The sequence below is a fragment of the Neofelis nebulosa genome, chromosome 1 (genome assembly GCF_028018385.1).
Source record: "Neofelis nebulosa isolate mNeoNeb1 chromosome 1, mNeoNeb1.pri, whole genome shotgun sequence".
In the NCBI taxonomy this organism is placed as follows: domain Eukaryota; kingdom Metazoa; phylum Chordata; class Mammalia; order Carnivora; family Felidae; genus Neofelis; species Neofelis nebulosa.
Window position 1 is genome coordinate 237600808 of NC_080782.1, and position 26478 is coordinate 237627285.

Genomic DNA, 26478 nt, shown 5'->3' on the forward strand with positions numbered 1-26478 from the left:
TCACTGGACAAGGTATGTAGAATAGCAGAAATGAGATAGCAAATGTTTAGTCTTATACAAGGGCACGCTTGACAGAAGAATGCTACTTTAGGCCACTGATAATAACAATCATGTTCCTAATGTGGGAGTGAGCATAGCAAAATTTTAGAATATTAAAAACCTTTAAAATCTTCCCTCAAAGTTTTTAGATGGTCGGCTTTAGTAAAGCAAAATAATTAGAAAAATATCTAGGGATGCCTGGGTGGCTCAGTCAGTTGAGCGTCCGACTCAATTTCAGCTCAGGCCATGATCCCAGGGTCATGGCATCGAGCCCCATATCAGGCTCTGCACTGGGCGTCAAGCATGCTTGAGGTTCTCTCTCTCTCTCTCTCTCTCTCTCTCTCTCTCTTTCTGTCCCTCTGCTCCTCTCCCCCACTCCTGCATACTCTCAAGAGAAGAAAGAAAGAAAGAAAGAAAGAAAGAAAGAAAGAAAGAAAGAAAGAAAGAAAGAAAGAGAGAGAAACGAAACCATCTATAAATCACATAAGCCTACATACTCATGAAACAGGAAGGATACAGATGATAAACCAGAAGTTCAATGATAGGACTAAACATACAGATTTGGCTGGACTCTCCAACTTGTGTTCCTATGAATTATCTTACGTTTAAACTCTGCTATGTAGAGGTCCATCTAGAAAAAGGAGAAATGAAAAACAATCTAAGTCATAATTACTTCTATAACGCCTGTAAGGAAGTATTTCTGATATTTCAGGTCAAATGATGCGTCTGCAAAGTGCTTGAATTCCTAACAATCCTGCCTCTCGGGAGAGGGGCCTCTTACAGTTGCCTCCAATTTGCTGACAGAACTTTTATCTCCTAGTTTTCCTAAGTATACATTGCTCACCTCCCTTCACTGGCTTTCTGTTTGAGTCCACAAGAAATGCAAACATTTATCTCAGTTTGAAGCATTAAAATTTTTAAAGTTCTTGCTGTTTCTTCCAGTCAACCTCTATCCAGATACAGCAGTACGTTTTCTCCTAACATAGCCTTTTAACCCTGGCCTTACACTGCATGGAAATGTACTTGTGATCTATTTCTTGTACCTACTGCATTTGGGTATCTCCCCTTCCTCCCCCAGATCCCCCTACAAACATCTTAGAGATCTATTTAGTGCATGCCTTCAAAATATTTAGATCTCTATTCTGAGTAGAACTGCACTTGATATAATCAATTAATCTAACTCCAAATTTTAGATCTGATTAGATAAACCAAAGGTGAGCAAGCCCTTAAGGTAGTATTTTTTAATCTTTTTTTTTATATTTATTTATATTTGAGACAGAGAGAGAACAAGTGGGGGAGCAGGAGACAGAGAGACAGAGAGAGAGAGAGAGAGAGAGAGAGAGAGAGAGAGAGAGAGAATATCCAAAGTGGGCTCCAGGCTCTGAGCTGTAAGTACAGAGCGCCACACAGGGCTCAAACTCACAAACCATGAGATCATGACCAGAGCCAAAGTCAGACACCTAACTGAGAGCCACCCGGGTATCTCCCCATTAATAGGTAGTATTTTTTATGCTGACCTAGCATTTGGTTTGATATGAAACAGTATGCATCACAAGGATTATTAGTAAAAATATTAATCATTTATTAAAATCTTTGAGAAGTCAACAGATCTCCTTTCTCATTCATGCAATTACCTGAAACACTGAAATTAACAGAAAAATTGATTTTGTAATAATTTTTTTTAATTAATTTGTTTAATGTTTATTTATTTTTGAGAGAGAGAGAGACAGAGCGTGAGCAGGGGAGGGGCAGAGAGAGAGAGGGAGACACAGAATCCGAAGCAGGCTCCAGGCTCTGAGCCGTCAGCACAGAGCCTGACATGGAGCTCGAACTCACGAGCTGTGAGATCATGACCTGAGCCGAAGTCGGATGCCCAACCGATTGAGCCACCCAGGCAGCTGATTTTGTAATAAGTTTTTAAAGGAGAGGTATATTTAAAATGAATGGTGTCTCAAAAAATTTTTTTAATACCAAAAATAACCGGAGATGTATATACTGGTTTATACAAGAATTTATGACAGTGTCACCCCTTAACAAAGAAACAATTTATATGTCCAACAGTAGAAACATGGTTAAATAATTATGGTATATCAATATAATAATCTCTAGCCATTAAAAACTATGTCCTAGAAGAATCAACAAAGATGCTTACTATATATTGAGTACAGGCTACAAAACCATATGTATAATAAGATACAATTTTTATGAAGACGTATACAAGGCATTACCGATTACCTTCTCTGATTAATGAAAATTTTGCAATTTTTTTTTCCTGTGTGCTTTCCTGTGCTCTGTAAGTTCTCTGTATTATCTCATTAATGCCCTCTAATACAAGCAAAACTCTTGGGGTGGGGGGTGCTGCACTAAAGGTCTGATTCCTTTCTTTGTGACATCCTGGGAGGCTTCTTCAGATGGGAAAAGAAAGACCATTATTATCACAAGAACAAAGAGAAAAGAAGTAGTAAAAAACAGCCTAGAGGTATTAAAGAGGATTTATGTCATCCTTGGCACAAATGTCCTATATTCTCATGTCCTTTTTATGCAAATTATATTAAAATTACATTATAATATCAGTAGGAATTTGATTGCAAGATACTGTAATTTTAATTGAGCAACTAGCTGATAGGAACAAGAGTACTCAGATTATTAATCAAGCAAAATGATGAAAAAGCACTGATTTAATTGCTACACTAAACTGTCATTATTTGAAGGAAAAAAAGTCAATATTCCATAGTTAGAAAACCAAGTAACACACTATTAACCAAAACTGTTTAAAAAAAAATTTTTTTTAACGTTTATTTTTGAGACAGAGAGAGACAGAGCATGAACAGGGGAGGGGCAGAGAGAGAGGGAGACACAGAATCTGAAACAGGCTCCAGGTTCTGAACCGTCAGCACAGAGCCCGACGTGGGGCTCGAACTCACGGGCCGCGAGATCATGACCTGAGCAGAAGTCGGACGCTTAACCGACTGAGCCACCCAGGCGCCCCTAACCAAAACTGTTTTAAATAATGGCTTCCCTGTCTCCTCCCACTTCCCCCAGATCACTCCTATTAGAAGTCAGGAACACACAAAAGAAAAAAAAAATCTGAAAATTACTAATTCTTTATTGGAGAAAGCTTTGATCTTTTAACTATAAGGCGATTCAAGTTACAAATCTGCTCTTGCGTTTCAGTGACTGTTCTTAAACTCATTACAATAATCAATATTTTCTCATTGAAAAGATTTCAATTCCCTGAAAAGCCTGGTTAAAAGAATCTAGAGCAGACAAAATTTCTCACCCTTTAAACTCAAGTGTCTCATCTGGATATAATGGGAACACGGTACTTGGTAAAAACCTATAGATTTCCCAAAAGTTATGCAGCATTTTAGGGGCTTCAGAGGTCTATTTGGTATCCAGGACCACATTCTTTTCTTGATTATGCCAAGTCAGTGATACCTGCATGATGCTGAACTGCCCTAGACACGTGATGAGAATCAGAATGATCTGGTGAAACGGGGCCTGGATTTCTAAGTTTTCCTTTTTGGAAAAGAGCAACCAAATTCCTGCGGACTCCTGGTCTGTTCTTCCTCCCTCGCACCTACTGGAGAATCAGTTACCCTGGACCATCGCAGAAGGTCGCCCAGGGCAAGTCTCTGCTGTTCAGGCACATAGGAGTGTGTGTAGGGTCAAGGCAAATCCTTCAAGTTCCCATGGGACTCCGCCCACTGTGGCCTTTGTAGACGGAGTCCAGCCTCTCTCTATATGGTTCATGAGAAGTTCAGGTGATGTTATCACCCGCTCCTAACCTGGGGAACCCCCACGAGGGGTGGTCATGGCGTGTGGGACGGTGGGTAGGGAAGCAGGGAAGATTAAGGCTTATCTGGGCCTACTGCCTAATGGGATAAAAAAATAGATTCCTTTTTGACTTTATCTTGGGAATTAATACTCAGTACAAGACTTTTTTTTTTTAGAAGACTTCGAATGACAGATTCATGCATTCCTAAAACTTCATTTTAAAAATACCTGATGAAGGATTACAAAATTAGAAAATAATATAAAAACGTAATTTTTAAATTCTGATTCTTCCTGGCAAGTTTAGATCATAAAAAATTAGATCAAAAAATATCTCCTGTCATATAGTTCGACTCTGTGCAAGCCCCCCACAAAACGGAGTCACCCCAAATGGAGCGGTCATTTCTTACACGTGTGAGTGCTAGAGCATGGTCTTGGTAAGTGCATATGCTTCCTGTTCTAGGACATCACCGCCAATTATACATGCTTTTAAAATTCCACGCAGGTACCGAGTCGATTTTATTTGCTGTGCGTTGCACCTAGGGGATCCCGAGTGAACAGTCACTCATGAATAAATCACTGGTAACCGACAACGTGCTATTCTACTACCAGTAAGTAACTAGGTGTATTAGTTTCCTACAATTACATCCTTGGCCTACGTATCACTATAGTCCCCTTTCCGGAAGTCTCTTTGGGCCGCAAGCATGGATCACGAGGAAGGGGAAGGTAGCGGGTGTGCTCTGAGGATGCCCGACCACCGCCCCCTGAACCGGAGGGAAAGCTCCCCCGCGCAGGTGTAGGGACCAGGGGCTGCCTCCGCCAGGCTGCGACCTGCAGTCTCTCTCCCAGTCAGCTCCTGTTTCTGCCCATGCTTTCGCGTGCCTTCACCAGCTGGCTTCCTCTGCCTTCTCTTAAACTCTGCCCACAACCCCAGCTTCAGCTTGCGGGTGGCCATCACTGCTTCGGTCCTGGGGGACACTTCAGCAGCAGGTCCCATAATAACCTAGCGAGCTCGCCGTGTTTCTTAGGTCAAACTTCCTGCAAGCACAGGGCTGACCCGGCTCATCGTTTCAATGCGGATACACGGTACCAGATTCTCTAGATCACACTGCGAGGGCACACTCCAATCATCATCCTGGGGGGATTCCTAGCGCCTTGTTTTAAAGCTCCCCAGGTGATTCTAGCAGGGACAGGGCCGGGACCCACTGGGGCAGCCTAACTAAGGCTGACTGTCCTTGAGGCCGGTCGGTGCCCATCCCTGGGTGCATTAGGTGGGTGCAATGAAACCTAGCGGTCAGAAGTCTGAAAGGGATGTCACTGGGCTAAATCAAGGTTTTGGCAGCGCTACGTTCATCCTGGAGGCCCCAGAGGAGAATCTCTCTCCTGGTCTTTTCCACCTTCCAGAAGTGGCCTGCGTTCCGCGGTTTACGGTCTCTTCTGCCATCTTCTAAGCCGGCAACGGCTGATTCAGTCTTTCTCACATCACATCGCTCTGATGTGGGCTGTTCCACCTCCTCCTTCCACGTTTAAAGGAACCCTGGGATTGCACTGGATAATCCAAGCTAACCTCTTTCTTAAGATCAGCTGATTAGCAACCGTCATTTCCCCATCATGTCACATAGCGTATCCACAGGTTCCAAGGATTAAGACGCAGACATTTTAGCGGGGCCATTCTTATTCTGCCTACCATGAGCAGACTATGGGGAACAGAACGTAAACCGTGTGGGGTTTACTTACAGACACCATAAACATGACCAACAACTCTATGCTGAGTGTTATTACAGCATGAGATGCAGCCTGACTACTAAAACGTCAACAATTTATGTTGGTTTCCATCTTTTACACTCTCCGTCAATAGACATTTCAGCCATAAAAACAAGAGACCAGAGTGTTCTTACAAAAATATTATGAATTCAAACAGAAACATTTCTAGCCTTCGATAATTTACCAGCTATTTTCCTGCAATTATACCAATTTATACATTTTATCAACAACCGCTACTCAAAATCAATTGTAATTAGTTTAGATTCCAAAAGATATCTATTTTGAAACAGATTTTAAGTAATTTTCAAGTTACTTTTGCCTCAGCCAATGATTATAGATATATGAAAAATACAACAACACTGTACAATTCTTTTAAAGAAAAAATACTTCTCCAGAATGTTTCTTCTTCAAAATTTACATAAAATTACTTGAGTGTTTTTATTTTTTTTTAATGTTTATTTATTCATTTTGAGAGAGAGAGACAGACAGAGAGAGAGACAGCAAGTGAGCACCAGCGGGGTGGGGGGGGGGGGGAGCGGGGTGAGGGGCACAGAGAGACAGAGAGAGAGACGGAGAAAACCCAAGCAGGTTCTGTGCTGTCAGCACAGAGCCGGACACGGGGCTCAAACCCATGAACTGCGAGATCGTGACCTGAGCCGATATCAAGGGTCAGATACTTAACCAACTGAGCCCCCAAGGCACCCCAGAAAGTACCTGAATGTTCTTAAAAAGCATATTTCTATGCTTGAGGCTACCAGTAGGTGAAATCATGGAGGAGTTTCTAATTATTAACAGAGCTTCTGGAACATTTTACTGTGAAAACCCGTCACCCAAATGCAGTGTAAACCATCTAAACCAAAAAGGAGTGGGACAAAGTAAGATAACAAGATCATGATATAAATGTAAGAGTTAGGGGGAAAACATTCTGACTTCAAGAAACTTTGAAGGAAAATGCATTTTCGTGAATATCTGAGTCTTAAGAAATGAACTATTTCTTAGGTGTTTCACCTTCATATTCAAAATTAAAACAATAGAAAGTCCTTTCTTCCTTATATTTGCTTGCGTTTATATACCTGCACATGGAATACATACACAGTATTGTATATGTAACAGTTTATCTGTTGACCTCAATTTGGAAGTTGGTACCTGCATTTTAGTAAGTGAAAATCAGCAAATCTCACAATTTTTTGGCTTTAATCGTCAATTCACTTGGAGCATTAGTTAATCAACAAATACTTGAGCACCTACTCTGTGCCAGGCATGTTACAAGTGTTAACAAGGTTTTAATTTATCCCGTTAAAAAGAAAAAAATCAGTCCTGTCCAAGCTTAACAAAGTAATTCACATTTTTAAAAAAAAGTACCAATCATTTAATCCTCATTTAATAAGAACCGACACTACTTTGAATCCACAATTCAGTCTTATCTAACAATCTGTAAATGGGTCAATTTGAACTTTACGTCTTCAGCACATAAAGTTGGTATCATAAGACCAGTGAGTTATTTCACTCTGGGAACATTGGGAGGGGGCGGGGTGGGCTCTTTCCTTCAAAGCTGCGGTCTCTTCTTGGGACAAAACTAACGACTGAAGCGAAACCGATGTGCTGACGTTAAAGTTCGTCACATGCCATCGGTAATCAGAAAAAAGTGTTCTAGACAGAAGATGACTTACTTAGACTGCTGAGCTGGCGTATGATAGCAGCAAGGGTACTGTTGGTTACACATTCAAGTTCACTGGTAATCCCCTCCGGCAGGGCTCCCCGGCACAAGTGCCGGGGCTCGATGTTCCTCTTCACTAAAGGCATGGCTCACGATCTGAAAATCAAAAAGACATTTTTTTAAAAGCTCACAGTCACATTTTAAGAAACTTAGAGTTTTCATTATCCTTTCTACGTGAGACAATCAGCTAGAAACACAGCAGATGTCGAATTAATTACATAAAAGTTTATCGATTGCCAAGATATATTTAGCATACAACCCGACTTTTATAGAAAGATAATGTAAGCAAGATTTCCAGTAAAGTATGAATGACTGAATGCATGCATTTATACTTTCCCTCCCTCTCTACTAACATGATGAGAGATCAAAAAGGCATAAGCCCAGAAGTGCTAAGGGCAGGAAAGGACATAGCGGTCCTAAACTGGACAGAGCCTAATCAGATGAAGACACAGACAAGGCCATACCCTGGAGGCCAATGAAGGGAGAAAGGAAGTGAGCCCACTGCCCACCTTCCCCAACAACAGCTCAGGAACAGAAGGTGACACGTATGCATGAAACGGACAGAGGTGGGGGAGGAGGGGATGGCTTCCCAAGTGGGATAAGCTAATGAACTAGATGAACCACAAGGATCCACACGAAGGAATATGACAACAGGAGGACTAGCTTTTAAAAATCCATTTACAAATTCCTTCTCCCTTCCTGGGCTGCCTCCACTCCACCCTACCCAGCATGTTTTACTTTCTGGTGAACTCCAGGATTTGGACTTGAGACACAAAGCAGAGCTAAAGGTTGGGGTAGGAAATGCACTGAGACCAGGGGTATTCAATCAAAGTCTACACTGAATGTAAGATGGGGCTTCTCCCCACACCCTCGTTCCCTGGCTGGCTTCTCCACGTGGCTCCCAGAGCCCTGGCAGCCTGGTTTTCACTCCCACCCAAAGAGACCGGGACATCCCTCCCTGGGAATACTGGAAGAGAGATCTACAAACATGGGACACTGGGCCAGGGCTTCCCCCTATGGAAAATGCCCACCGGGTCACCTACCAGTTACACCTGCCAATAATCTCTCCCCGCACAGTTCCCACATGGCTTTTAATGCCCCGGACATAAGAAGGCACAGTGAAGGATCACCAGACACTTCAGGAAAGCCTTCCCCAATGTGGGGAAACCTGGGAATCCCTTTCACTTCTCTCCACAAAAAGTACATTATAAATAACATGAAATCTCAACATTTTGTTGAAGGAGGCATATAGAGTTTCAAACCTACTACTTAGACAACCTACCGCTCATACAACAGTAGAAAATCCAGTGACTGGGACATAACCGTTATTTTAACAAGATCATCATATTGGCCAGCTTGGAGGTACAGAAACACAAGAGCCTAGGATGTTGGTCAGCAGTCAAACCTGCCCTGAAATGCCAATCTGGAATTCTTGTTATGGGAGACAAGTAACATCCTATTTGTTTAAACCACCGTAGTTGGGCTTTCTGTTATGTGGTGTGAAACTTATTTCCAACCGGTACAACAACTGAATGGTACGCTGTACCTAAAGATCCTGGAATGTGGTAAGCATATAATAAATCTTTGCCTTTCTTCCTCCTTTCTTTAAGACTTTTGCTCATATATCTAATAAATACTTACAGAGCACCTACCACCTACCCGGCGGTGTAGGAGGTTGACGATCCAATGGGGAGTCAAAGCAGACAAGGAACCCCCCTTCCCATTGAAGCTCTATTCTACGAGGGAGAGAGACATTGACCCAACCGCGCAGGTTAATGAATTCGGGGTTAGAAAACCGTTTGTGGGGTCAGGGTGCTCAGCTGTCTAGAGTCACGGACAAGCTCCTGTGGACACGGGACCTGAAATCTGAAGGGTGAACAAGGGTCCTGTGTGGTAATGTGGAGAATGAAGCAAAGGAAGGCAAAAGGGGGTGAGAGCTGTAAAGGAAAAGTTCTGTCCAATTATCCAACGTTTAATCGACTATTTCTGCCTTATATCCATGAAGGTGGTCGTTCAACACACTGACCCTATTTTCAGATTCAAATACTACTCCCATTGACGCAGGCGCAATGCCTACAGCACATCCCTTCACCTCTCTGTGCCTGTTTCCTCCTTGTAAAATGGGGAGAATACAGCAGTCCCTACCTTAGAGAGTGCGAATCTAATGAACGATTACATATATTAATCATTTAGAACAGCCTGAAATATAGCAGCACTAAAAAAAAATGTGACTGATTATTAATTTAATGACATCTTATATGTTGTTATAATGTTAACTATTATTTCTATCATACTAGTAAAAGGAACGGTTTACTAGCCAATGATAAGGCTGAACCACAAAAGATAACAATATTCGCATAAAAATTATGTGAAAGAAGATGTACACACTCAAGGAAGGAATGCTAAAATATGAAAATTCTAGAGGTCCAAGTCTCAAGGCAAAAAACAGAAGATTTACTGTGAGTTGTCATTTCTTTCTGGAGCCACATTAGAACAACAGGACAGGATGGTAACTAATCACAATAAAATGAACTAGAAAGCCAGAATTTGTCATAAGGGAAAAAGAGAAAACTCATTAACGAACTTAATAAAAGCATAGAGTGTGGGAAAGAAAACTACTGAAAACGGGGACTCACTCCAGGGAAGCGAGAAGGAAATTAAGCAACAAAAACCATGATATCCATAAAGAAGCACGGAGCGATCGGGGGTGGGGGGTGGAGAGGGATGTGGTGGCAAAAGCTTCTAAGGACGGCAGAGATAAGCTAGCAAACCGGATGTTCTAGAAGACTCTGAATTCGCGGGCAGCCTGCTTGTAACGCCGATTTGTGAAACTGGCCCAAGTGTGAATTAGCTTTTAAATAATTTCTCAAAAGAGGGATTTATGAGAGTTTGGGGTAAATGTAAGATTTAGGAGCTGAAGGCTGCGCATATAACAGGCCCCTCCTGCGCATTCGTTCTGTGTTCATCCAGGATGAAATGTCACTCTCTCCCGTGTGTTTCAGCCTCTGACATGCCCAGCAACCTTCCCGGTACACCTCCCCCAGCCCACCACCACATCTCTTAACGATTTATTCAAACGCATAGAAATCTAATCATCCACGTATCACAGAGGTCCCACCAACATGTCCGAAACACGGCCATAGCTAGGTAATACCTCCCTCCCCTCTTTCCCTGGACTGGGTCCCCAATATCGGATACACCTGCCATTCAGCAGGGCATATGTGGGAGCTACCACTGGCTGTCTGTTTCGAGGGAATCTTGAAAACGCGCACAGAATCTTCCCCGTGTTCTCAGTCAGAGGTGCTCAAGGCCCACTCTGATACCCACCCCACCCCCCCTCCCCCGCCAAAGGCCCTCAGTTTCGTATTTAAGAGAGCCCCCTCTTGTGTTCACGCAGTGAACTGTTGGCTCAACACGGTGGGTCCCGGGAGGCTCCATGGGTACTGTGGCCTCACCGAAAGGGCTCACCTAGAGGCTTGCTTAAGGCGTTATTAGGGCACAAAAGAAAAAAACCTTAAGTCTAAGCGGGTGCAGTACCCACATCTTTTATTTCTGCATTCCGATGCTTTGATATCTTGGAGCCAGACGGAGGTCCCTGGAGGCATCGGTCCTCCGGGGATTAGCCAATTCCTAGAGCTGGTAAACTCACCCAGGGGCTCGCCTCTCATATGCAAACCTATCAACCCATAGCCCGCACCTCCTCTATCCGCTCTCACACCCCACACCACCGTCCAACTGCCCCAGTCACCCCAGGACCAGGTGCCAGACAACCGGGGACAACATTACGCCCCAAAGCCTGCTGAAATTACACAAAGTAGCCAATCCCAAACCTGCTCAGGCTGCCTTATCCATCCTTCCCCACAGAAGCCGCGATAAAGGCTCTCCATGCCAGCTTCCTCTTTCGCTCTGTCTCCAGGTACCCCCCAAACCCGGTGCTTCCCACCGCGCAGTCCCCTCATCTTGGGATCTGTAACGTTTACCTTATGGTATCACCTCCTGATCTGCCGGCCAGCCTGTATGTCACCTTTTCGATTAGCATACTGTATTTAAAAAAAAAAAATTTTTTTTAACGTTTATTTATTTTTGAGACAGAGCGAGACAGAGCATGAACAGCAGAGGGGCAGAGAGAGAGGAAGACACAGAATCGGAAGCGGGCTCCAGGCTCTGAGCCGTCAGCCCAGAGCCCGACGCGGGGCTCGAACTCACGGACCACGAGATCGTGACCTTAGCCGAAGTCGGACGCTCAACCGACTGAGCCACCCAGGCGCCCCAGCATACTGTATTTTAAGACAACAGGGAAGTCTGAGAAGGATTCCAAGGAAGCAACATGGCAGCGATGTATCTGTGTCCCTGCTTACCATTGCAAGCAAACTGCAGGAGTCTACATGCCTGGCCCCAGGCTAGGACTCCCTCCCGAAGTGGACTAGAAGCTTTCTGAATTCAGGGACTGAGCCTACAAGTTCTGTGTTTCCCACACCGACTTCCAGGGTCCCCAACACAACCTGAGCGTTGGAAAACCGTCTGCTGGTTACACGCCGACATGTGTAGGCAGACACGTCTGTTTGGCCCTCTCCTTGGGCACTGCGTCTGTTGTTGTTCCAGTATTTCAGCCCTAATGAATCCCAGCCTTCACTTCTCACGGTCGTTATACGTCTCTTTGGCACCCCCACACTTGTCTAAATACAAATGATACAACAGGGGGAGGAAATGCTACTCTCCTCTCAACTTTAGAAAAATGGCTTTGTAGTTCCTTTGGAAAGTTCTAATTACCTAGCAATGACTGTCATGACTTCCCGATTCAGGGTGAAGTACCCTAACACGTGAATTTTCCCCCCGCCGGCCTTTATTTTATCTGACACTAATCCAGTTTTGAATACACTGAACGGCAGGGTAGAGGTAAAGGGGAAAACGTTGGGTCACTCATTACTCTTGAAAATGCTCTGCAATGACAAAAACGGACACGTAATGAACTAACCCAATTAGTCACCAACAAATCACTTAAGTATGCCTCTCGATTCCTTCGCTTGAAGAACTAGGATGCATCCGGAGCATTCTTCAAAGTCATCCTGTGCACTAAGAAAAAAATCAAAGACTGCTAATCATACGTTTATGGATTATTAGAGGTTACATAAGGTATTGCTATTAAACCTATAGTTCGTCCAACCTTTCTGGGAAATGTTTCAATTTAGAGACAGACAACCTGGTTCACATAACCGTGAACTAGATTCCAGACGCGGCTGAAAGCAGGCCAGAGCCCTTCCCTGGGAATTCGGAAGTGGGACCCCACACCCAGCTCAGCTGCTGCTCTCTCGAACAGCAGGCATGGGTAACCCCTCTGCCACAGGAAGTGGAGACTGCCACAGTCACGGCCAAGAAATGAGAACGAAGTCCCAGACAAACTGGCAAAGCCAAGAGGCAGACAAGGACACCCCAAGGCTTTGCCCAATCCTCAGAATGCACGGCCAACGAGGAGAGGACACTTCTACCCAACCCCCCACTTCACTGGGCGGGGGGGGGGTCAGGCTTGCATCCCGGTCTGATGCCTCTTTCGGCCTCTTCTCGCTTCCTCTCTTTCCTTCCACACCACAGTTCCCGTAACCAAACCCTCGCAGGTATGACCCCATCTTGATGGCTTTCTCTCGAGGACCCAGACAAATAGGAGCGGCTCTGGAAGTGGTTTAAGAAAAACGGGTAGTAATCCAGGGATACGGGCCTCGTGCACAGACCACTGTGCAGGAGAGGAGGAGGCCGTCTTGAAAGGGCAGGCGTGAAGAGTCCTGCCACAAGACTGTGGTTCACCTGCTACGGGACTGAGCCGTAAGTGACCTGGAAACTGTCCGGTGAAGGGAAATGCCACGACAGGAATAACAGTGTGGACCCGTGGAAGATCCAGAAGGTAAAAAACATCTACAACAACAGCAGGGTTGGCTCGTGGCTGCTAGCCTGCACTGATGGCCTGCGTAAGGGTAATGAGGGACCGAAAGCTGTTAACAAGCCGTTAATGGCTAAGTGAGAGAACACCGGAGCCTTCCTGGTGGGTGTAAACCGGTCCTCATCAGTGACCTGTAGTGACCTGAAATGGAACTGCGGACTGGACTGCGTGACAGCTACGGAGCTCAAGATGTTCGAATGCTCGGTCAGAGCATTCTGTTAGTATGCAGATCCAGGCTGCGGTTTTCAGGGATCCTGAGAACTGGAACACGGACTCCTGACGGATGCCCATGAGGATGCTGGGTGCAAACACTTCCCCACCACCCCCCAGCTCCCTCCGGAAGTGGTCAGCACACCACTGGGGGATGCTGCACAGGCCTCGCCCCCACGGCTGGCAGGTGACCCGTGCGGGCTGCACACGTCCCTTCCCGCGTGCCAACGGGGGAACTGGTGCCGGGCCTGGCGGGGGAGACTGACATCAGGCAGCCCGGGGAGGATAAGCAAGCGGTGGGTGGCTGTGCCCCAGAGACACAAGCTTCGGGGGGAGCGTGGAAGACAAAGCGTGGGAAGGCCCTGGATGTGGCAACTCTGGTGAAGCTTCTAGGGGCGTGGCAGTTGGGGGCATGCTGGGAGAGCCCCTCCTGAGTAAAAGACACATCCACAAAGAAGGAAGTGCAGCGCCCATTCGGCTGGGTCGTGGGGGCAACGCAGCTGGGATGCTGCTCTGGCCCGCAGACCGGGTGGCACAGCGGCTGCCACCTGGGAGTGGGGCCCAGAGCAAGAGGCTTTCTCTGCAGCAGGGCCGGGCTTGGCACAAGCGGCCTGGATGTTTAGGCCGTAGGATCCAGTGACCCTGGATGGTACGGAGGGGTCCGAAACGGGAACAGGTGCAGTAAGGAGCCCCTGGCAAGTGCCAGATGGAGACTCAAGCGTATCCTCCTGGGATTCTGAAGTAAGGCCACGCCATCACAACAGAGGATGATACGCCCTTGGAGAACAGCTCCTGGCGTGTGCATTACCAGGCCCTGGTAGAGGTCATCAACAGCAAGGGCGGAAGCATCCAAGGCCCGCCCCCGCCCCCCCCCCCCCCCCCCCCGCCCCACCGGTGAGCTGGGTTTGTAGGTCAACCGGTCCACCAGGGGATGGAAAGGGCACTCCCCAGAGTGAGCCAGCGTGGAAGGCACAAGTGACTCCCACGAGCAGGAAGTCCAGATCTCCTCCACATCCCCCACCACAGCTGCCGGTGCACTCCATGCCTGTGCCCCCGGCGAAACGCCGACTTGTACGTCTAGCGGGCAGAGCAGGGCAGGCACGAGCCTGGATGACAGACGGGTCAGCCTGACGTCAGGGACGAAAGCAAAGAGCGCCCATGGCTCTGTTACAGCAGCAACTGGGGATTGCCCTTGAAGACACCGGAGAGGAAAACCTTCCCGCACGCGGAGGTGCGACAGGACAGTTCACCCCACTTCGTGCGGAAAGGAGACGGAGCCTGAGCAGAAAATCCAGATGCCTGGGCTGCCTGCTGTGTGGTCAGGGGACGAGAAGGAAAAGAACGAGAGCAGCAGGGACAAGGAAGTCTGGATACAAGCATACGGGGCAGGCACTGGGGAGCGGGCACAGTGGGAAGGCTCCTGGATCGTGTCAACCCCCCCGCCCCCCACGGGAGAGGCGCGAAGTACCGAGTGGGCAAGATCCACGAGGCCGCGGCATCAGATTTGCCCGATGGGATCGCCTCCGTCGCCGCATCTGACCAGGGGCCCCCCTTCACAGCGGGGAGGCTCGGGACTGGACCCAACACGGTGGGTGGTAGGTAACACACACCACACCGTCCAGATGCAGATGCCCCCCCCCCCCACCCCCGAGTGCCGCAACCGCCTTCTCAAAGCACACGGAAGCACCAGCTCGAGAGACGGTCTGACAGGATGGGTGCCACGCTTCACGATGCGGTCTGCGAGGTCGAAGACCGCTCTGTGGCACCGCGTCCCTAAGAAGGGCACGCGGGTTCAGGAGCCAGGAGGCGGAAGCTGCCACGACCCACTTACCATCACTGCCAAGAGCCCACTGAGGGGTTCTGCGTTCCTGCCCCTGCCCGCTGGACTCTGGAGGGCCAGGAAGGGCTCATTCCGGCAGGGGCCACGGTCAAGGTCCCAGGGAACTGCAGGTTCTGGCTCCGGGCAGCACCCCGGACCCCTTGGGCCAGGGACCAGAGTCCCCTTGGGGCACAGGAAGCCGACTGTGACCAGGAGGAAGGGCTGCGTTTACACAAAGGGCAGGGAGGAGCACGCGTGCAAGCCAGGCGACACGCATCTTGTTGTCCGCTTCCGGCAGGATCCGGGTACTTGATTACCCACCTTACCTAGCGTGCTCGGTCAGCGCGCGTGCGCGCGCGTGTGCGCACCCACCTGCCGATTTCCTGGAGCCTCTATCTCATCGTTAACTTGTTCCTCACGGTGGGGCTTTCTTCTCCGCACCTCGTTTCGGGAGTTTCCCGACACAGCAACCTTGTGTTTGCTTTGACAGAGACCCTGGCACAGGACGAGGGTTCTAATTTCTCACCGAGAGCTTGGGGTTTTTTATTTCTGGAGCCCCAGGCAGATGGCAAGCCATTTCTCAAGGCTGGCGAGCCGTTCTTCCACCCAATTTTTAAGGGATCTGACAACCCTCTGAAAATCACAGTGTTCATTTGAGGCTCCAGTTCCAGCTCGCTGCCTCAGGCTGGCCGGACACACGTTTCTGTACCATGGGCAGCATCAGAACCTAGCCTCCAGCACCTGTTCTGGTGTCCTTTCCCCTCTCGACCCCCTTGGCTTCTAACACCCATGGACAGGCCGCCAACGTGTTCTTTCCAACAAGGCAAGGTTTAAAAAAAAAACAACACATAAATTCACAGACACACAGTCAGCTATACTTTACCCAGCAGCTGTATGTGTCCACAGAAACTCACATGGCTAATTTCACTTCGTAGATGTCTCCTATGAGGACTCTCTTAACCCCCCCAGCCTCTCCATCACTGTATCACATCACGTTTCACTGTTCCTATAACCCTCTCCATTGTGGTCCTCAAATGTGGAACGAGAAAGGGTGAGTACAACGATCGGAGAATTATAGTGAAAAACTGAAAGGATCGGTGACCAGCAGAGAATAATATGGGTAAAGTGGGTAACAATAGGGAAGACAATGTCGAATATAGAGCAAAAACGTATTCTTTACTCCAATTTATGAACTGCATTAACAAATTAACCCTGAGTCCCTGTGTGTGCTGATTACACCTTCCCTGCCTTCCTTACAGCTCACATGAAAATGTGTGGTGGGCAAAAAAAAGAAGTAACATACTGATGGTATTATTAAATTTTAATATTAATCTAACATTCATTCCTAAAGTAAGATACTTAATTTTTTCCCTCTAATTTTATTTAGTGTCCAATTAATCTACACCTGAATTTCTCCTGCAACTTGACTTACTATGGCAGCTGAATGTCCAAACACTGGCATTTCACTTCCCAGAGTGGTAATCTTCTAACTAAAGTCAAATGATTAAAGAATTTCAAGTAATATCAGTGTGCTTTCTACTTAAAGGCAACTTGTCTCTCTTCCAATAAGTTATCTAACCTCTTTTTTAAAATTCCATACACTGGGGCACCTGGGTGGCTCAGTCAGTTAAGCATCCGACTTCAGCCCAGGTCATGATCTCACAGCGCGTGAGTTCAAGCCCCACGATGGGCTCTGTGCTGACAGCTCACAGCCTGGAACCTGCTTTGGATTCTGTGTCTCCCTCTCTCTCTGCCCTTCCCCCACTCATGCTCGCTCTCTCTGTCCCTCTTTCAAAAATAAATAAACATTTAAAAAAATACATAAAATGAAATTCCGTATTATAAAACTCTGAAGTCTTCCTATAGAATGATTAATTGGAATGTCTTTTCTAAAAAGGTTACAAAAGCAATTCAACAAATGTTTAAAAACGGTGTGAAGTTCTCGTAGTGTCCCTTTTCCCAACCATTCCCGTCCACACCAAACCACCCGGGATGAGCTGTCATCTCAGCAATCTAAGTCACTGGTGGATCTTTCCAGATCACTTACTGTTACCGATTTTCAGTTTAATTTCACTGTATTCAGAAGACATAATTTGTATGGACTTGTCTAAATTTGTTGAGACGTGTCTTATGGCCCAAAGCATGATTTGTCTTGGTGAGCATTCCACATGTACGTCTTGGCGAACAGACGTGCGTTCAGCTGTGGTGACTGATGAGGATGATGTTGTGATCTTCTATTTTCTTAACTAATTCTTAGTACGCTTGTTCCCTGAATCCCTGAGAGGAGGTTTGAGGCTGCCCACAGTAATAGATTTGTCCATTTCTCCCTGGCGTTCTATCAGTTTTTATGTATTTTGAAGGTCTGTTGTTGAATCTACACACACATTTCAGATCATCACGTCTTCCTGGTGAAATAAACCCCCTGTCCTTATGTAACGTTCCCTTCACCCCCGAGCTGAATCGCCGTCCCAAAGTCTACTTCAGTCATCCCTTCTTTTGACCAGTGTTTATGCAATGTAAGTTCTTCCTTTCAATTTTAACCTTTCCGTGTCTTTACAGTAGGTTTGAGACAGCATGCGGTTTGGTCTTGCTTTTCTGTCCAAAATGATGATTTCTGTCTTTTAATTGGTGTGGTTAGGTCATGTACTTTCTTTCAAGTGTAATGATCAGGTAGAATTTAAGCCTTCTTGCCAGTGGTCTTCTATGTTCTGCATTTTGCTCCATTTTGCCATCTTTCTGTCCTCTAATAATTATTTTTCTGATGTCTCATCTCCATAACTGGCTTTTACTCACTTTTAACCTTTCTAAAGTGGTTTCCCTACCGTCTTACGATCTATGTGTAATCACGGCCTACCTTCAACTACTACTAAACTACATCGTGCATCGTGTGTGAACATTGGCTGTAACCTCGGAAGGGTGCATTTTTGTCTTCTTTCTCCAATGCTGATACGTTCATGTTCACCCTCATTTTTCACCATATCAGGGTCTATTCGTTTCTCTGTGTAGATCCAGACTGCCATCTGGCACCCCTTCTGCCTAAAGAACTTCTTTCAACATTTCTTGTGGGGCAGATATCCTAGAAAAAAAAAAAAAAATTCCCTCGGCTTCTGTTTGTCTTAAAAAGTCTTCACATGGTTTTTTGTTTGTTTGTTTGTTTGTTTGTTTTAAGAGATTTTTGATGGGTATAGAAATTTGGGTTGCCAAGATTTAGGCTTTTTTATTTTGTCTTTTGGTACTTTACAGATGTTATTCCACTATTATCTTTGCTCCTCCATTTGTAATGTTCATTCTCCCTATGGCTGCCTTTAAGATATTCCTGTTTATCTTTGGTATTTCAGCAGCTTGGTTCTTGTGTTTATAGAACTGGAGGGGGGGTTCGCATTTCTTGCTCTCTGAAATTGTTGGATTTGTATGTATTTCCTTATTTAATTTTTTTTTTGCTTCCATCCATTTTGGATAATTCTCAGCAACTCTTCAAGTATTTTTTTTAAGTGGTGTTCTTTTTAAAGAATATTTATGTTTGGGGAGCCTGGGTGGCTCAATCGGTTAAGCGTCCGACTTCGGCTCACAGTCCGTGAGTTTGAGCCCCACTTTGGGCTCTGTGCTGACAGCTCAGAACCTGGAGCCTGCTTTGGATTGTGTCTCCCTCTCTCTCTGCCCTTCCCCTGCTCATGCTCTGTCTCTCTCTGTCTCAAAAATAAGTAAAAACGTTAAAAAAACATTTAAAAAAGAGAGTATTTATGTCTTTATTTTGAGAGAGAGAGAGAAAGCATGAGCTTTCACAAACACAGAGGATACCGCAGAACACCCAAGAAGTATGGAACAATATCAGTAGTGTAACATACTTGTAATTGGAAATCCAAAAGGAAAAGAAAGAAAGTATTATCCAGAGAAAATACTGGAGGGGGCGCCTGGGTGCCTCAGTCAGTTAAGTTTCCAACTCTTGATTTTGACTCAGGTCATGATCGCACGGTTCATGGGGTTCATGGGATCCAGCCCCACCTCGGGCTCTGATCTGACAGCATGGAGTCTGTTTGGGACTCTCTCTCTTCCTCCTGTCTCTCTGCACCTCCCCCTCATGGGGGAGGCAAAGGGACTGGAAATGAAGAGAAATGGAAATCAATCATGCTTATGTGATGAAACCTCATTAAAAATCCCCAAACTATGGGGTGTGGAGATCTCCCAGGTTGGTGAACACATTCATGTACCAGGAGGGTGGCAAATCTCAACTCTGTGGGAATTGGGGATGGAAGTTCTGGTCCCTGGGACCCTTCGAGACCTCATCCCATGTACTTCTTCATCTGGCTGTTCACATTTACCTGGGTCCTGGGGGCTTTGCTGCCCTCCCAACAACTTCTGTGTCAAAGGAGAGAAGGAGCAGAATAACGGACCTTACAGCCTACCAGTCCCCCAGTACGACCATTCCCCGCATGGCCGCACCACCAGTGGGGTCCTGTCTAGTCCCTCTTCTTTCTTACCAGTGCCTGGTGGAGGCCTGCAGAAAACAGCTTGCGAGTGTGAACCCCCCTTGTATCTAGGCTCCTGGTTATTCGAATGGATGTGTTCACTCACACTCAACCTTTAAGAGCTCCTTTTAGCCACTTTGATGGTGGTCACCTGTCCCCCCGTCCCATGCTCTGCAAAACACAAAACAGTTTAAGAGTCCTGCTCTCCTCAGGAGGGCTTGCTACTCTTTATAATTCAAGATAAGTTATTACTTTATAGATCATCTGGCTTCTCTCTCTTACTGATGGAAGCAATGCTCATTTCCAACTTTTTATATCGTAATTGGAAAAGAAACTCTCTGGCAGCATGGTAAGGACAAGATGAACACATCAGCTTCCTCTTTTGTTAAGACTTGAAACGGCTAACTATATTCACAAAGGGACAAGAAAGCAAACGGACATTCTTGAGGAGTGACCATCTGAGGGTACTCTAAGTATCTGTGTGCACAGACCCCAAAGTGAGCAAACTGTTTTGGAAACAAAGGAGTAACACTACCATAGGAGTACAGACAATAGCTTTCATGCGTGGAACATACTGCCATGGGGAGTATAAATTAAACTGAAACCCACAACTGTGATCATTCCCCAGCTTATTCCACAATCGTAGGAAGGGCTGACCGGATGCAGAGTAACTTCTAGTAACTGCATTAAGTCTTTAGGACAGATTTTAAAACCGTATTACTGAGCGTTAGAGTTAAGTGTACAAAACTGAACCAACAGGCTTTGTGACAGGTTCCTTTCTCCACTCCGCAGCCACAAAGACAATCCTGGGAGTTCTGAGAGCACGCACGGCCTGCAGAACTTGACGGTGTTAATGATTCTGTCTTTTCTATTCCAGATGCGCCGGTAACCTTGGCTCTGACTGCCGCGTGCCAGGCAATCAGTGCCACGCGAGGCAGAGCCAAATCACACCGTTCGGGCGATACACACACGCCAAACTCAACGTGTGCGTGCCGCCCGTGTCTGGCTTTTCAATCACGCTGACTTGTATGTATGAGATTTGTACTCCAGAGCGATCTAAGCAGGAGTGGTCCTGTCTCCACGCTCGTACAGAACTAAGTGACACACTGCTTCCAAGCCCCTGCTCTCACCTCCCACCAACACTGCCCACCGGGCCCTGTTGATTCCGAAGGGCAAGGGCCATGTGTGTGCGCCCTCGTTTCACGGCACGCTGCCTGCCTACTGACAGTCCCCAAAGACATTTCCCACTAATGTTACATTCCCAAGGCCAAAGGAAGAGCCCAGGATTCCTCAACTCCCAACCTGTGACATTATCTTCTAGACCTTTAGTGCATTTTTATTATTCTTTAGCCAGTGGGAATACGAAGAACAGACGAAAATAAGAGTCCCTTTCCTCAAAAAATTAATGGTTTAGTGAGAGACCCAGGCATATAAATTAAGTTACAACCCAGTGTGACAAGCCCTACGTTATAGGTATTTCTCACACCCGGGCAACTAAATTTAAACACAACTGGGAGGATTCAGCAGCAGGGCAGTGGGGAGGAGGGAGCCCCGCATCACAGGCCTGTAGCGCCATGCCCGGCACGCAGGAGCCGCTACTCAACAAGCATTAGCAGATGAACAGAGGTCTTACTCCAGGTCCGTGGGAGGCATCGCATATTTTTAAAAACTGCCAAGCAGTCGCAACAAGCAAGCATCCAGGGAGCAACAGGAGACCCAGGTCTGCCGAATAACACGATGTACCTGAAACGTGTGTCCCGTACCTATTGTTGGAGGACATTCTGAGATACAGAGTGATCCTTTGCCTTTTGTGGGCTACAAAAAGGCACCAAAAGACACTTCAGGTGGAAGCTGATATCTGGTTCGAACTGAAAAAGCAGAGATCAGATGTCTAGGTTGAGATTTCTCCCCACCAACGCTCTCCCCATTGACTCCTGTCTTGCAGTTTCTCTGCTTCGGGGAGAAACCTCAAAGCCAGTACAGGTGACAAAAAGCAATTTATCGTAAGTGAGAATACAGAGAAGCAGAGTGGGGACCCTGGCAAAGAACAATCACTAAGAAAAATCCTTAGGTCCCTCTCCTCTCTTTTCTCTCCTGGTTATTGTGGGGAAGAGTGATGAGTGCCCCCCCCCAAAAAAAAAGAAAAGGAAAAAAAAAGTCTCTGTTCTAGAACCTTCCACCATTTATTTCTATTTAGCTACACTTAGCTGAACTGATTCTTATGCTCTGTTTTATGTCCTTCTTTAGTCTGGATTTTTTTTATTTAAATAAATTACTAAGTTCCTATTAGATGTGAAATGTTTTTAAAGCATATACGTCTTGGGGCACCTGGGTGGCTCAGTCGATCGGGTGTCCGACTTCAGCATGATCTCACGGTTCATGAGTTCAAGCCCTGCGTCGGGCCCTGTGCTGACAGCTCAGAGCCTGGAGCCTGCTTCAGATTCTGTGTCTCCCTCTCTCTCTACCCTTCCCCTGCTCATGTTCTCTCTCTCTCTCTCTCTCTCTCTCTCTCAAAAACAAACATTTAAAAATAATAATAGGAGCGCCTGGGTGGCTCAGTCAGTTAAGTAGCTTACTTTGGCTCAGGTCATGATCTCGCAGTTCCTGAGTTAAAGCCCCACAACGGGCTCTGTGCTGACGGCTCTGAGCCCGGAGCCTACTTCAGATTCCGTGTCTCCCTCTCTCTCTGCCCCTCCCCTGCTGGCGTGCTCACTCGCTCCCTCTCTCTCTCTCAAGAATAAACATTAAAAAATTAAAAATAAATAATTAAAATAAAATAAAAAATAAAATAAAATATGTCTTCTGCTTCCAAGTCCATAATGGCCCTGGCGTCCATACAACCAGATACTCAGTATATCTGGGACTAGAGAATATATTTTATATTGGAGCCTACGCCTGTCTTCTATTTCTTTGTTGTGCATACAAATTTATCCCCACGCATGTTACTACTCTAGGAACCTCGAAGATGCTTTCGCCAGACACTATTTTCCTTCCCTGTTTTGACCAGCCCAACAAAACCTGCTCTTTATTAAAATAACTTTTGCTGGATGAATGGAACCTGGGAGATCTAGACTAACTTCTTCATTTTACAGTCAGAGAGCAAGACCAAGAGACCCCAACTCTCCCACATCGTGGACATTTGCCAAGGAAGAGGAGAAATTAGCTCAATCTCTGACTTTGCTGGTGCTCTGCCCACCGCATTCCCATTTGCAAGCCTTCCTCCTATAAGCCCCATCTGTAAATATACCAACAAGCCAACGCTATTTCATTTCTGTGTTTTATCAGTGTATAAAGGCAGCAAGGCAGCAAAAATTCTCTGCCTTGGTATGCAAGTAAGCCTTGACTTCTCACATGATGCTTCAACATAGTCCCTCTCCTTCCTGCTACCTTCCCAACACTGAACCACGCACCTGTTGCGAGTGGTCAACTCCAACCGTGAAAGCAAGAAGCTGGTCTTTCCAAGGCTCCATTTATGGAAGATACTGTAGTATTTTTTCTAAACAGGGGGTTTTGTCTGGTCTCTCAGCTCCTGACGCTGCCTTGTTGCTGATGCATAAAGCATCAGATGTCCTGATCTTATTCTGTTTTGTATTTTCGAAATACGTGAGCTTTTACAACAGGACTGGCTTTTGGTTAACTATTCCAGAAACCCAGATATTTGTGTTCCATCCTACTTCCCAGGCCAGGGAAGCAGTCTACCTACACCTCTACTGGGCATGATTCAGCATGACACCTTGGTAACTCAACTCCCATTTGACATCTGCCAGAAAGGTGTGTGCAGGAGACTATGAGTATATACCCAGTCTCTAAGGACAAGCAGGGAAATGCTGTTGTGTGTGGGTATGGTAAGGAAAACTTCCCAGTTTAACAGGACCTTTGGGACAAGAGAAAGTGACCATCTCCTATTCCTTGATTTGGGATTAGAGGTAACTTACTGTTGTTTCTTAGGCCCTACCAATACTAAGTGAATCTCTCAATCAAAATGAGAAACTTGTAAGAACTAGGTGTGTGTGTGTGTGTGTGTGTGTGTGTGTGTGTGTGTGTGTGTGTGGTGTTATTAGCTCTTTAAAGGAAATCATTTCAAAAGCTATTATAATTTGAATGGGACGAATAAAGAAAGAAAAACAAATCTACGTGAGAACTTCTCCTTAAGCTAGTCTAGGCTTCTCCTTAGGCTTCAAATCCCCAGAAATGACAAAAAAAAAAAAAAAGATCTAGATTTAAAATATATGCAATAAGGGGCCCTTGGGTGGTTCAGTCAATTAAGAATCCTACTCTTGGTCATGGTCTCACGGCTCATAAGATGGAGGTCAACTTGGGGCTCGTGCGCTGGCAGGGCAGAGCCTGCTTGGGATTCTCTCTCTCCCTCTGTCTCTCCCCCACTCATTGCTCGTGCCCGTTCACATGCTCTCAAAATAAATAAATAAACTTAAAAAACAAAAATAAAGACCAACCACACCAAGTGTTGGTAGGAATACAGAGCGACTGGAACGCTCAAGCCCTGAAGAAAACGTAAAATAACACCATCACTGTTGAGAAGTTTGCCACGTTCTTAGAAAGTTAAACACACACTCCTAGGTATTTATGCAAAAGAAATAAAAGCATAACGCCCACATGCAGATTTGTACACGAATGTTCATACAGCTTTATTTGTAGTAGCCAAAATGATCCAAAAATAGAAACCACCCTAAATCCACCCACAAGCGAATAGATAATAAATAAACTCTACTAATCAGCAGTAACGCGGGATGAGGTACTGATTCATGTAACAACATGGATGAATCTCAAGATTAATTGTGCTGAATAAAAACCAGACCAGGGGCACCCAGGGGGCTCAGTCGGGTAAGTGTCTGACTTGATTTCGGCTCAGGTCATGATCTCACGGTTCTTGAGTTTGAGCCCCACATCAGGCTCTGCGCTCTTTCTCCCTCTCTCTGTCCCTCCCCACCCCCACTCTGTCTCTGTCTCTCTCCCTCAAAAATAAACTTAAAAAATAAAAAAAGACCGAAAAAAAAGACTGTATACTGTACGATTCCATTTACATAATTGTGATATTGTGATTTTTATTATTATTATTATTATTTTAGAGAGAGAGTACACAAGTGGGGGAGAAGGACAGAGGGAGAATCTTTTTTAAAAAACATTTTTTTTTAGGGGCACCTGGGTGGCTCCGTCAGTTAAGCCTCCGACTTCGGCTCTGGTCATGATCTCACGGTCCATGAGTTTGAGCCCCACGTCAGGCTCTGTGCTGATGGCTCAGAGCCTGGAGCCTGCTTTGGATTCTGTGTCTCCCTCTCTCTCTACCCCTCCCCCACCCACACCCTATTTCTCTCTCTCAAAAATGAATAAACATTAAAAAAAATGTTAATAAATAAAATAAAAAATATGTTTTTTTAAGTTTATTTATTTTGAGGTGGGGAGGGGCAGAGAGAGAGAGGGAGAGAGAAACTCCCAAGCAGGCTCCATGCTGTCAGCACAGAGTCCCACATGGGGCTCGATCCCATGACCCTGGGATCATAATCCGAGCCAAAAAGAAGAGTTGGATGCTTAAATGACTGAGCCACCCAGGGGCCGATGATACTGTGATTTATAGTAAGAGATCTATATTTGGTTTTCATCCTCATTTCTGGTACAGAGCTCCTAAAATCCTTGGAATTTCCTAAGTCAGAAGAGCTGTAATTTTGATATTCATAACAAATCCCTCTCAACCTCGCCAGGTGACTTTGGGAAAGACACTCCTACTGTCAGAAGGGTGGGAGCCGGTTGCCAGGGAAACCAACCATGTGATTAGAGGGTTAGAACTTTCAGTCCCAGCCACTAGCTTTGGGGAAAAAGGAGAGGCTTGAGTTCAGTCACCAGGAGCCAGTGATTTAACCAACTGTCCCTAGGTAATCAACCTCCATAAAGACCCAAAAGGACACGATCCAGCGACCTTCCAGGTCGGTGAACCAGGATGCATTCATGTACTGGCGAGTGGCACAGCCCAAACTCCATGAGGACAGAAGCTCCTGTGTTCTGCCGGGCCTGTGGCTGTTCAACCACATCCTTGAGTCTCTCTCATAATAAACTAGTCATCTACTAAGTGAACTGGTGTCCTGAGTTCTATAAGCCACTCAAGCTAATTAATAAAACCCAAGAAGTGGGGGCATGGGAACCCCCAATTTACAGCCAGTCGGTTGGAAGCACAGGGAACATTCTGGGCTTGAGACTGAAATTGGGCAGATGGGGGGAGCGGGGGGGGGGGGGGGGAAGTCTTGTGGGACAGAACCTGTCATCTGCAGGATCCGATGCGGTCTCCAGGGAAATAAACGAGTTAAACTGCAGGACACCCAGCTGCTGTGGTCAAGTTGCCTGATGTGTGGAAAACCCACACGTCTATCGTCAGAAGTGAGGTGGTGCTGTGGTGAGGAATTTATAATACAGGAGACACACGGAGGAGTGTTCTTCCTTCACAATAACGTTCTAGGAAACGCAAGCTAACCTACAGTGACAGAAAGCAGATCAGTGGTGGCCTGGAGGCTGGGGACGGACAGGAGGGAGGGATGACCAGGGGCACGAGGAGAGTTGTGTGGGTAATGGTAGATTCACTTTCTTGCTGGGGGTGGTGGTTTCATGGGTGTGTGCACATGTCAGAACTTATCAGACTGTACATTTTAAATGTGCATAGTTTACCGTATGTCAATTGCGCCTCGATACAACCGGTTACAAAATCAATCAGTGGAGGCGAACAAGAGATAAGGGCGGAAAACTAATTGGG

General features: G+C 46.0%; 1 protein-coding gene and 1 long non-coding RNA gene across 10 annotated transcripts in view; one reads left to right on the top strand and one right to left on the bottom strand.

Annotated features, from left to right (window-relative positions):
• The window catches only part of WASF3 (WASP family member 3), a 136091-nt gene that overhangs the window by 38495 nt on the left and 71118 nt on the right, over positions 1 to 26478 (bottom strand). For all 9 annotated transcript variants that reach the window (XM_058689291.1, XM_058689260.1, XM_058689223.1 and 6 more), the window contains one exon: positions 7248 to 7390. In XM_058689291.1, the coding sequence (XP_058545274.1) occupies positions 7248 to 7380 (133 nt within the window). In that variant the 5' untranslated portion in view covers positions 7381 to 7390. The remainder of the gene's footprint in view (positions 1 to 7247; positions 7391 to 26478) is intronic.
• LOC131488012 (uncharacterized) lies at positions 16085 to 16777 on the top strand. The gene is made up of 2 exons (XR_009250050.1): positions 16085 to 16306; positions 16643 to 16777. It is a non-coding gene; the product is annotated as an uncharacterized LOC131488012 (long non-coding RNA).